The sequence below is a fragment of the Hyperoodon ampullatus genome (assembly GCF_949752795.1).
Source record: "Hyperoodon ampullatus genome assembly, chromosome: 19".
In the NCBI taxonomy this organism is placed as follows: Eukaryota; Metazoa; Chordata; class Mammalia; order Artiodactyla; family Ziphiidae; genus Hyperoodon; species Hyperoodon ampullatus.
In genome coordinates, this window is record NC_136932.1 from 38,946,129 (window position 1) to 38,957,733 (window position 11,605).

The window sequence follows — 11,605 nt, forward strand, 5'->3', positions numbered from 1 at the left end:
TTTCTGTGTTATATGTGAAGAGACTGTTCAAGTCTTTTCCCCATTTTTAAAATTGGTGTATTTGCTTTTTGTGTTGTTGAGGTGTTGAAGTTATTTGTACATCCTGGATAGGAAGAGTGTATCTGTTGTCAGATACATGTATTTTCTCCTGACCTGTTGCTTGCTTAACAGCTCTTAAGAGGAGCAGATTCTTTTTTCTTTTAAGTGGTTGCTGTGACCTGTTTAGGAAATCTTAGCCCAAGGTCATGAAGATATTCTCTTATAGTTTCTCATATATTTTCTTCTAGAACCTTCTAATTTTAGGTTTTACACTTAGGTCTGTGAGCCATAATTAATTACCTGATTAATTAAGAATTTTTTCATGATGTGAGGTCAAGGTTCTGTTTTATTTTTTCTTATGGATATCCAGTTGTTCTAGCTCCACTTGTTGAAATAGCCTTCCTTTCCCCACTGAATTGCTTTAATTGGAGCTCTTGGTCCACTTACATTTAATGCAATTATTGTTACATTTGGGTTTAAATCTGCTGTCTTAGTGGTATTTCCTATCCTTTGTTCTTCACTTCAAATACTTGAGGAAGGAACAAAACCAATCTCACATAAACTTTCAGAATATAGAGGAAGTAACATTGCCCAACTCATTTTATGAGGCCAGTGTAATGCTGTCAGCATATATATGCAAAAACCTGACAAACTTTAGCAAATCACACCTAGTAATATATAAAAATGATAAATATATCGTCCCCAAGTAGAGTTTATCCCTGGACTGCAACGTTGATTTAACATTCAAAAATCAATCTGTAATTTGCCAACATTAACAGATTAAAGGGTAAAAATCCTATTCAGCTTCAATAGATGCATAAAAAGCTGTTGACAGTATGCAACACCTGTTTGTGATTTTAAAAGAAAAACCAACCTCCCAGCAAACTAGGAGAGGAAACTTCCTCAGTCTGATACAGTGCACCCCCAATCAAGTTACCATCAACAACATACCTAATAGTGACAGACTAGAGTGAATGCTTTTCCTCTAAGATAAGGATTTGACTCTGGCCTCTTCAGCATTGTAAATTTGAGGTCTTAACCGGGCAAGAGAAAGAAATAAACATAACAATTGGAAAAGAAGAAATAAAATTGCTTTATTCACAGATGGTATGATTGTGTACACAAAAAGTCCTAATAGAAAATTCATTTTCACACTATGCGGACTAATAAGTGATTGTAGCAAAGTTAAAAGTTTCACAGGCAATATACATACATTGTATTTTTATATAATAGCAACCTTGAATCCAAAGTCAAAAACACGGCATACTCAGGGATAAATTTAACAAAAGATGGACAAGAGCTCCATATTGAAAACTGCAAAATACTGCTGAGAGAATTTAGGAAGATTTAAATAACAGAGAGATACCGTATTCATGGATTAGAACACTTATTGGTGTTAAGGTATCTGTACTCTTCAGAATGATTTAACTCAATGATTTAAAACATTGTTTGTAGAAATTGACAAGCTGATTCCGAAATGAAGCAGTGGTACAAAGTTGGAGGTCTTAAAATACCTGATATCAAGATTACTGTAAAGATACAGTAGGACAGGGCTTCCCTGGTGGCGCAGTGGTTGAGATCCGCCTGCCGATGCAGGGGACACGGGTTTGTGCCCCGGTCTGGGAAGATCCCACATGCTGCAGAGCGGCTAGGCCCGTGAGCCATGGCCGCTGAGCCTGTGCGTCCGGAGCCTGTGCTCCGCAACGGGAGAGGCCACAACAGTGAGAGGCCCACGTACCGCAAAAAAAAAAAAAAAAAAAAAAGATACAGTAGGACAACAACCAGTGAATAGAGTATGGGAAAAGACATAAATATGGTAAATGATTTTCTACAAAGGCACCAAAGTGAATCAGTTGGGAAAGGAAAGTCTTTCAACAAACAGTGCTGAAACAACTGAAGCAGAAAAATGGATTTTGACATCTACCTCACACCATACACAACAGTTAATTTGACATGGTTAATAGACCTGAACATAAAACTTTCAGAGAACACAACATCTTTGTCTTGGTAGGGGTGGGTTACAGAGCTGTATCAAAATTTGTCAAGTTTTGTGATCAAAATAGTATGATGCCATTTCAACCTATGTAAGTTTTATCTCAAAAACATTTGTGGGGTTGTGGGGAGTGGCTAGAGGTGTAGATGAGACAAAAAAGGCAGAATGTTGATTATTCTTGAAGCTGTGTGATGGGTACTTGGGATATTTTTCTGTTTACCTTTTTATATGGTTAAAATTTTCCATAATTTCTATTTATTTTTCATTTTTAGATATTTTTTATTTTGGAAAAATACAGGTACAAAAGTAACATAACACATATCCCCACCAAATAATTTTAACACTTAACATTCTGTCTTATTTTTGTCCATATTTTAATTATACAAGTAATGTATGGATACCATCTTTTTAAATTTTTCTTTGTTAATAAAGCTAAAACCCCCTTTGACTTTACCCTCAGCACCCTAAGCATACATCCTCCTCTCCCTGAGACCATCACTATCATAGATTTTGTGAATTTTTATTCTTCTTGCCTGTCTTTCATACTTTTACATACACGTTTATAAGCAATAGTCATTATATATATTCATATTTCTATATATATGTATATATATTGTTTTGTTTTTATCCCCCTGTGCTGCCACGCAGCATGCTGGATCTTAGTTCCCCGACCAGGGATCAAACCTGTGCCCCCTGCAGTGGAAGCCCGGAATCCTAACTGCTGGACCACCAGGGAAGTCCGTCATTTTATATTTTTAAATTCCATGAACCAAATTACTGTGTTTTGCTTTTTTCTTGCAAATTGTATTTTCACCCAACATGTTTCTGAGCTGTATTGGATTACATATACAGATAATTCATTTCCCTAAACCACTGTAATGAATACACCACGTTTCATTTACCTATTTCCTATTGATGGATAGTAAGGTTGTTTCTTGTCACCTGCCATTAGGAACAACGACATGAATATTTTTGTGCAAGACTCCTTCTGTTGCCCCCTGCAACCACTTTTCTAGGGCGTCCACCTAGAAGTGGTTTTGCAGAGTAGTAAAATGTACGTGTTTTCAGTTTCACCAGACGCTGCCTTATTTCTTCCCAGAATCAATTTTTTTTTTTTTCCCCCAATCACATAGCTTTCAGCCAAAAATTTTTTTTACGTCAGATTCTGGGTGGAGCCAGAGGAGCATAATTATTTAGAGCTTGGGTGTGGCTTCAGACAGCCCAGGTTCAAATCCCTGGCCCTGCCCCTTGGGAGCTTTCTGAGCCTGGGTAATTCCTTTAACCTCAGTTCCTCTCTTCTGATGATAGGACCTACCTTACTGGCTTTTTGAGAGGATTGAGATTAGCCACTGAAAGCAGTGGATCCAGATAAGGTCTATATAAACAGCTGCCATTGTTATGATGGCCATCAGGCCTGCCCCGCCTTTGGGTCCCAGCTGAGTTTATTGCCTTCCCACCAGGGCTGCCAGTGTAAATGTTCTGCCTCGCACAACCATCATGACCCCCTGATGCTCATACCCATGGGAAGTACCTACTGTGAAGAGGTTTCCTAGAGAAAGAAACATTGAGAATTCAGTTGTTGCCGAGGTCTGAGAGAAGGAGACCTCCTATGTCCATGGGGCTGTCTCCCCGCAGTGGGACTGAGACCTTGGCCCACCATCCCAGGACAGCCCCTCCTGGCATGTTTACTAAACAGAGTTGCCTGAAGGAGGGGAACTAGCATGAATGCAGGCAGGACCCCAAAAACCCCACCCCCTCGCAATCACAAAGCTCTCACTCTCCAACAATAATAGAGAACAAATAAAATTGGGATAATCATATAAAAAGAAGCATTTATTGAGCTCTAAGTGCTAGGTGCTTTTCTCAACTCTTTATATTTCCCATAACAAGTGGGGCCCTATTTTAGAGCAAAGGACACTAAGGCACAGAGAGGTTAAGCAACCTCCCAAAGTTACACAGCTATTAGATGGTGAGCTTGGGATGCAGGCCTATACTGTCTGCCTCCAGAGCCCATGCTCTGCCACGTTTGCCATGGGAGCTTTAAGATAAGTGAGGTCATGCAGCAAATTTAAGTGACAATACAACATCAAACCAAGGGCTTTTGACTTCTGAGCCCCATCTCTGTTGACACGAGCCTCCCTTCCATAAAAGTCTCAAAGTTGTTTTGATCATCGATCCAGGGGGAACCCTGGTCCTTCCCCCCAAGGCAAATGTTTGGGGTCCCGCTGCTGTCCCCTCTTGCCTTCCTCCATGCACGTTCATAGTCCATCCCCCATCAGCTTTGGGAGCTATGATAAGAGGCCCTTTGCCAACCTCTCAGTGGGCGGGCTTTCATCAGCTAAAATCTTCAAGTTCAGACTTAACTGATTACAAATGAGCGCTCTGCAGGTTAGTCTGTGATGAAGTAAGCCTCTTAATCCTAGACCTTCGAACAGTCATTTTTCATAAAAGCTCATTCACTCACCTGTGTGTGTTGTCGGCTGGTCACTTAACCTCTGTGAGACTTTCTCACCTGTCAAGAGGCAGGTGTGGTTATCGGGACAGATAAGGTAACCCACATGAAAGGATTTTGCACACTCTAAATACACAGGAAAGCAGGTTCTGTATCAACATAAAGGTGCAGGTGAACCTTAAGGGAGATGAGAAAAGAGCTGCTTGCTTGGGGGGCGTGGTGCGGGAGGTGTTTGTCAGTGCCATTGAGACAGCAGGAAAAATGTACTGAACAGGAACTTTTTCAGTGGGCATGTTTCTGAGCAAAGCTGATGACAAATTTGGCATCAAGAAAGAGGGCATGGTGCTAACAAAAGATCAAGATGAAAAAAAAATTAATTACATGGGACTGAGTGAACTGATGAGGATGATTATAATTTTTGTGACCTTCTGTTTGAATTAAAAAAAAAATCCCACAAGGACTCAGAGGCAAGATATACAAATCAAATTTCACTGCAAAGTAAAGGAGCTGTTACAGTGGAGGATTCCTGTACTGAATGTCAATATTATGACATAGTATGACTGTGTTTCGTGTTTGGTAATTGCAATCATTGTTGCTTTTGTTGTGGTCATCCATTTACAATGCTTGGTGTCAGTCTGTTTATCTCTTGTAAAAATAAAATACAGTGTGTGTGTGTGTGTGTGTGAAAAAAAAAAGAATTCACACATGAAAAAAAAAAGAACTATGCATAAAGTCTTACTTACTCTAAGGTTCACCTTGTACCTCTCCTGTCATACAACTCATCACTTTCCCCATCATATGCCACCAAATGCCAAAAAGAAATCTGAGTAGTCTGCGGTCATGGCACAGGTATTTCTAAAGAGATGAACACCTGTTCAAAAATCACTAATCCGAGAATAAATATATGGGGAAATGAACTGGGAACAAAAAGAAAAAAAAGAAAGAAAGAGGGCATGATGAAACCATTTGAAAGCTGGCCTGAGAGATGAGACGATGGCGGCAGGGCCATGGCCTGGACCGCAGCCACCTCTCTGTCCCCCTTGTTCCCTTGACTGCTTATAACCACTCATGGCCCAGGTACGACAATTCACTTATTCACCCCAGTTATTGAGCCCAACCAGGTGCAAGGCATTATGCTGATAACTGGTGAACAAGTCAACTTCCCTGCCCTGTGGAAGTTTATATTCCAGTAGAGCAGCGGTCCCCAGCCTTTCTGGCACCAGGGCAGTCAGTGGAGCTCAAGCACCAGAGAAAGGAGAGGGTGCTAGGAGATGAGGTCAAAGAGGTGGGCAGGGCCTGGGTCCTGAGGGATTTGTAAGCCAGGGGTGAGGAGCCGTCCCAAGGGTGCAGGTGGGGAATGGGCGGGTCAGGGGAGGTATCTTCCCCCAGATGGAGGGAGTGGGCTGAGAGTTGCTTCAGCCTTATTACCACAAAGGAGGGCAGAAATAGGTAGACACTGAGGAAGGCTTCTGGATTCAGTGGTGGGAGGGTTGGAAGTCCCTCTCTGCGTGGTGAGGAGAGGGGCAGGCCGCAGCCTGGGCTGTGGGGGAGTCCTGCCCCCGTAGCAGATCCTCACCGCCCTGGCGTGGTCTGTGCACAGGGCTCCTTCTCGCCTCAGGGCGAGGTGACCCTCGGCTGGGTATGTCTCACACTGGATCCTCTCGCCTTTCTCCCCGCAGTGGCCACACTGCCTCCCAGGGAGCTGTAATGGAGGAGTCGCAGGCAGAACTCGGCGTGGAGCCCCCTCTGAGTCAGGAGACGTTTTCAGACTTGTGGAAACTGTAAGTGGAGGTCTGGAGGGAGGGGCAGGCTCACTGCTCAGCCTCTAATAACCCTGCCCCACCCGAGTCCCCAGCCCCCTAAGTAGAGACCTGTGGGAAGCAAAAACCAGTACTGACTTTCTGCTCTTGTTTTTCAGGCTTCCTGAAAACAACCTTCTGGTAAGGACTGGGCTGCGAGAAGGGCCCAGGGGCTGCAGAGCTGGGGGCTGAAAACCTGGCCTTCTGACTCTTGTCTCTCCCGTCCACAGTCCTCTGAGCTCTCCCCAGCCGTGGATGACCTGCTGCTGTCCCCAGAAGACGTCGCAAACTGGCTTGATGAACGTCCAGATGAAGCCCCCCAAATGCCAGAGCCCCCTGCGCCAGCTGCCCCCGCCCCGGCTGCCCCAGCACCAGCCACCTCCTGGCCCCTGTCGTCCTTTGTCCCTTCCCAGAAGACCTACCCTGGCAGCTATGGGTTCCATCTAGGTTTCCTGCATTCTGGAACAGCCAAGTCTGTAACCTGCACGGTCAGTGGCCCTGAAGGGCTGGCTTCCCTGTGACAATTCGATGCATGGCCCCTGTGCCCCAGGGTTTCTCTGTACGGAACTCTAGGGTTCCACTTCAGCCTTTGGCTTTTTGTCAGTCTTTTTACATTTTACCTAGTTAGTCTATGACCTTTGACCCCAGTCCCAAAGTTGCGTTTCCCCCCTTGACCTTGGGTTTTCATCCTTCCCATCACGTTCTCAGCATCTGTCATGAGGCCATTCTTTTATTCTTTTTTCTTCATTCTCATTCATTCTTTGGCTTTTGTAAGTAAGCTTCTGGGATATAGATGCTCGACCGTGCCATCTCTAGCTACCCTCCCCCCACAGGACATGGCTTCCAGTCGGTACTTAGTGCAGTGTTTGTTCATTTGACCCCTAGGTCCTTGTCCCCTGACCTTCCATTCATTCTTCCTTCTCCTCCAGTATTCCCCTGCCCTCAACAAGCTGTTTTGCCAGCTGGCCAAGACCTGCCCGGTGCAGCTGTGGGTCAGCTCACCACCCCCGCCCGGCACTCGGGTCCGTGCCATGGCCATCTATAAGAAGTCAGAGTACATGACGGAGGTTGTGAGGCGCTGTCCCCACCACGAGCGCTGCTCTGACTATAGCGACGGTGAGCAGCGGGGGGCTGTGGATGGGCAAGGCTGGTGCCTGGAGCCCCCAAACCCCTAATTCCTCCATGATTGCTCTCAGGTCTGGCCCCTCCTCAGCATCTCATCCGGGTGGAAGGGAATTTACGTGCTGAGTATTTGGACGACAGAAACACTTTTCGACACAGCGTGGTGGTGCCCTACGAGCCGCCCGAGGTCTGGTTTGGCCACTGGGGTCTCTGGGGGAAGGGGGCCAGAGGGGTTTGTCAGTGACCATCCAAGTGGGAGATGGAGGGCTTTCTCCTTCCTTGATCTCCCACAACCTGGTGAGGTGTGTGGAGCAGATGGGTTATCCCCATTCCACAGCTGAGGAAACCGAGGCTCACAAAGGCTAACATAGCCTCACCTGGGGCCTGTGCTCTCTCCCAGGTTGGCTCTGACTGTACCACCATCCACTACAACTTCATGTGTAACAGTTCCTGCATGGGGGGCATGAACCGGCGGCCCATCCTCACCATCATCACACTGGAAGATTCCAAGTAGGGACAACACGCCGCCCTCCACGCTGGCATGCTCCTCCCTAACCTCCGCCTCTCTCTGTCCCCTGGGCTCTGCCCTTCACCACTTTCTTCTGTGCTACCAGCCATCTTTTCCTCACTGCATCCCCTTGGTAGACTTCCTCTGCTGCTCCCTCCCAGTTCTCTTTTCTCTGGCTTTGGGATCTCTCTAGCCTGTGGCTTCTCAATCTTCCTGGAGCTGGACCTTAGGGTCCATGTAGGATGGGGGTGGTTGGGAGTAGGTGGGGCCTGGTTTACAGGAGAACAGGGAGGCGGGGCCCACCTTCCTTACTGCCTTCTGCTTCCCTCTTCTTACCTGGGTAGTGGTAATCTGCTGGGACGGAACAGCTTTGAGGTGCGTGTTTGTGCCTGTCCTGGGAGAGACCGCCGCACAGAGGAAGAAAATTTCCTCAAGAAGGGGCAGTCTTGCCCTGAGCCGCCCCCTGGGAGCGCTAAGCGAGGTAAGCAGGCAGAACAAGAGGAGGCAGAGAGGGTGCAGTTCTGCCCAAGATTCACTCTTTTCTCACCTTTCCTTGCCTATTTTCCAGCACTGCCTAGCAACACCAGCTCCTCTCCACCTCAAAAGAAGAAACCACTGGATGGAGAATATTTCACTCTTCAGGTACCAAGTCTGGGAGAGAGAGATGCAGGCTCTTGCCACCACTCAATGGGGGTTGGATAAGGGAAGAAAAAATATAAGTGTAGCCAATGTGAGGTTAAGCCCAGTTTCTCTAGCCATCCTGTCCCCTGTCCATGGCCTTGACTCTTGTAGTTAATATTATTGGGTTGACAGATTTAAGTTTCAAGTCTAGCAGTCCAAATGCTATTTTCTTCTTGACTGCTTTGCCTGTATTTAGGACATTTGCCATCAGGGGGCAGTGGTGCCTTGAGACAATGGCTCCTGGTTGTGCCTAACTTCAAACGCCAGCTTGTACCTTAACACACATTTTAAAGAAGACTCTTCCAAAAAGAAAATTGTTAAAGAGAGCATAAAAACGGTTTCTATGATTTTGCCTAATACTTCTTTATCCCCTTCCTTCCCTGCCACAGATCCGTGGGCGTGAACGCTTTGAGATGTTCCGAGAGCTGAATGAGGCCTTGGAGCTGAAGGATGCTCAGGCTGGAAAGGAGCCAGGGGAAAGCAGGGCTCACTCTAGGTGAGTGACCCAGGTCCCCTCCCCTGCCTTCCTGTGTTGGAAAACCATGGGATTCCATTCTAATCCTGCCTTCAAGGTAAAAGGCTGGGACCCTGCCATCGGGTCCCAGCCCTGCCCAGACATTCTTTAGTCTTCCTCTACTTTCCTGCCTCCGGGGGTCCAGGGGCATGGATATTTCTTTGCCATTTCTAACAACCCCTAGACCCTCAGAGCTAGGGTCTCAAATAGGGGACTGATAACTGTGGGAGTATAGGACACAGTGTCAGAGTTTGGGGTCAGATCCTCCGCCCTGCAAAGTACTGAGGAGTCCTGTGTGGCCTTGTTACTTCCCTTCCCAGGCTCAGTTTCCTCATTTGTCAAATGGGATAAGGGAAGACTGAGAGGTTAATACCCACAAGTATCCCAAGGTGCTCAGTCAGCATGTCTGCCATTGGTGGTGACCATTTTAACTTAAGTTCTCCTTGCTCCCGCCTCAGGCCCTTCAAAGCCCAGGTCCAGGAAGAGGGGCCCAGAGCTTCTTAGTCAGATGATGTCATCTCCCCTCCCCCTCTCTCCTCACAGCCACCTGAAGTCTAAGAAGGGGCAGTCTCCCTCCCGCCATAAAAAACTGATGTTCAAGAGAGAAGGGCCTGACTCAGACTGACATCTTCTGCTTCCTGTCCCCTATTGACACCCCTACCCTCGTTCCCCCCTTCCCTGCCATTTTTTGGGTCTCAGGGGCTTAAACCTCTGCTTGGTGCAGGTGTGCCTCAAAAACACCGTGGAATTCTTCCGTTTGCTTGGCCTGGGGCTCTGCCAAAGAGGTTGGCCTGCACTCGTGGTTTTTTGGGGAGGTAGCTGGGGCCTTCCAGCTTAGCTTTTAAGGTTTTTACTGTGGGGAGCATTTGAGAGAGGTAGGAAAACGTTCCTGCATGTGAGGAACATTTTATAACCAGCCATACTGGGTTGGAAGCCCAGTTCTCCACCATACTAGCCAGGGAAGCTATCTTAAGTTGTTGAGTTTCTCCGAACTTGATTGTCCACATTTACGAAATGCTGATAATCATACCTACCTCACGGAGTTTGTTGTGAGGGTTAATGAAATAATGTATGTCTGACCCCCAAACCATCTTTTTATTACGTGATGTCTGGGACTTAGTGCCTTTGTGGGTGCTGTTCTGTGTCCCCCTTGGTGGATGATTTGATAGTTTCTATGACTGGATGGCTGGCCAAGGGGAAGGAAGTTCCAAGTCCCTCCGCTCCCGGCCCTGCCAAAGCCTATCTAATCTCTTGGCGAACCTCAGCACCCAAGGGGAAATCTGACCCTATCCCACGTCCTGGAGGATTCCATCCCTGGTGTATCTACCGAGATCTGTTTTATTTCCCCCAAATGCCCCGGCAGATTTCTTTTGTACTCTGCAGGGCACATCTGCATTTGTCACCCGCACCCCTCCTCTTCCCTTTTTATATCCCATTTTTATATTGATTTCTTATTTTACAGTAAAACTTTGCTACCACCTGTGTGTCTGAGAGATCGGTGCCAGAGCGGGGTGCCTGGGGCCCACAGTGCAGGGGTGAAGAAGGGGGTGCGTTTGGGAGGCAGCCACCTGAGTCTTCAGGGAGCATGTTTGGGGGGCCCAGCGCCTGGGTTCCGGGAGGAGAACAAAGCCTGGAGACTGGGTCAGTCCGCAGGCTGCATGACAATAAGGGAAGGGGTGACTCCATTCATAACTCGGGAACCAACTGTCCCCCCTCCTCTCCTGCCAGGGCTGGCACAAGGTCTTCTGCTCCTGCTTCTAGGATTGGGCTTCTGCCCCGTCTCAGCCTCTCACCAAGGATTATGGGATTTAAATGTCTGATTTAGCAAGCCTGAGCCTCTGGGGTGGCCATCTGCTCCACGGGAAAGGGGCAGGATACCTGGGTTCCCAAGGGGAAGGAGGGCGGGTGCTAATGGATCGAGGAGAGCAGGGGGAGGCCTGCCAGCTGGGGTCCCCAGGAAGTGGGGGCGACTAAGGTGAGGGCTGGGATGTGGGACTGGGGCCTTCCCAGCATCCCCTCATCTGGGCCTCATGCCAGCCAGCTAAATGAATTGAAGCTTTAAACTCTGCCAGGAAAACCTTTCAAAGGGCTTCTTGGGGTAGGGAGGAGAGTCGAGCCTGGGGAACCCAGCACTCTCCCCAACCATTCTGTCCCTCAGTGCTGCCAGCTCCCAAGGAGGAGGGCTGGGGGCGAGCTCTCCCCATCACCCGCTGCTGCCCGAGCCAATGCTCGGAGGGATGGCCAGACAGTGGGGACGTGGCTCATCCTGCCACCCTGGGGGCGGAGAGAAGGGAGTAAGATCCAAAGGGGCTTCTGGGGCTACTGTCCTCTCAACCTGGCTTAAAGTGCCTGTGGGAGTCCCTTGGCTTACCCCGAGGATCCCAGACAGCTGTGAAGCCACCGCCCTCCCTGGCCTCAAAACCACCTTTTTTCTTCCCTGCTGGGGAATGCCAAACACTCCCCAGGAGACCCAGAACCACCTCTTTTAGAGATCTTT

At 47.7% G+C, this 11,605-nt stretch overlaps 1 protein-coding gene across 1 annotated transcript; it reads left to right on the forward strand.

Moving 5' to 3' along the window:
• Positions 1-4,755: 4,755 nt before the first annotated feature.
• On the forward strand, positions 4,756-9,733 carry TP53 (tumor protein p53; the record flags this gene model as incomplete). The annotated part of the gene is made up of 11 exons (XM_079726073.1): positions 4,756-5,561; positions 6,164-6,265; positions 6,403-6,424; positions 6,514-6,771; positions 7,213-7,399; positions 7,480-7,592; positions 7,806-7,915; positions 8,258-8,394; positions 8,482-8,555; positions 8,984-9,090; positions 9,652-9,733. Exons 1-11 carry the CDS (start codon positions 5,470-5,472, stop codon positions 9,731-9,733), a joined length of 1,284 nt encoding a protein of 427 aa, XP_079582199.1. The 5' UTR covers positions 4,756-5,469.
• Between the last annotated feature and the right edge of the window lie 1,872 nt (positions 9,734-11,605).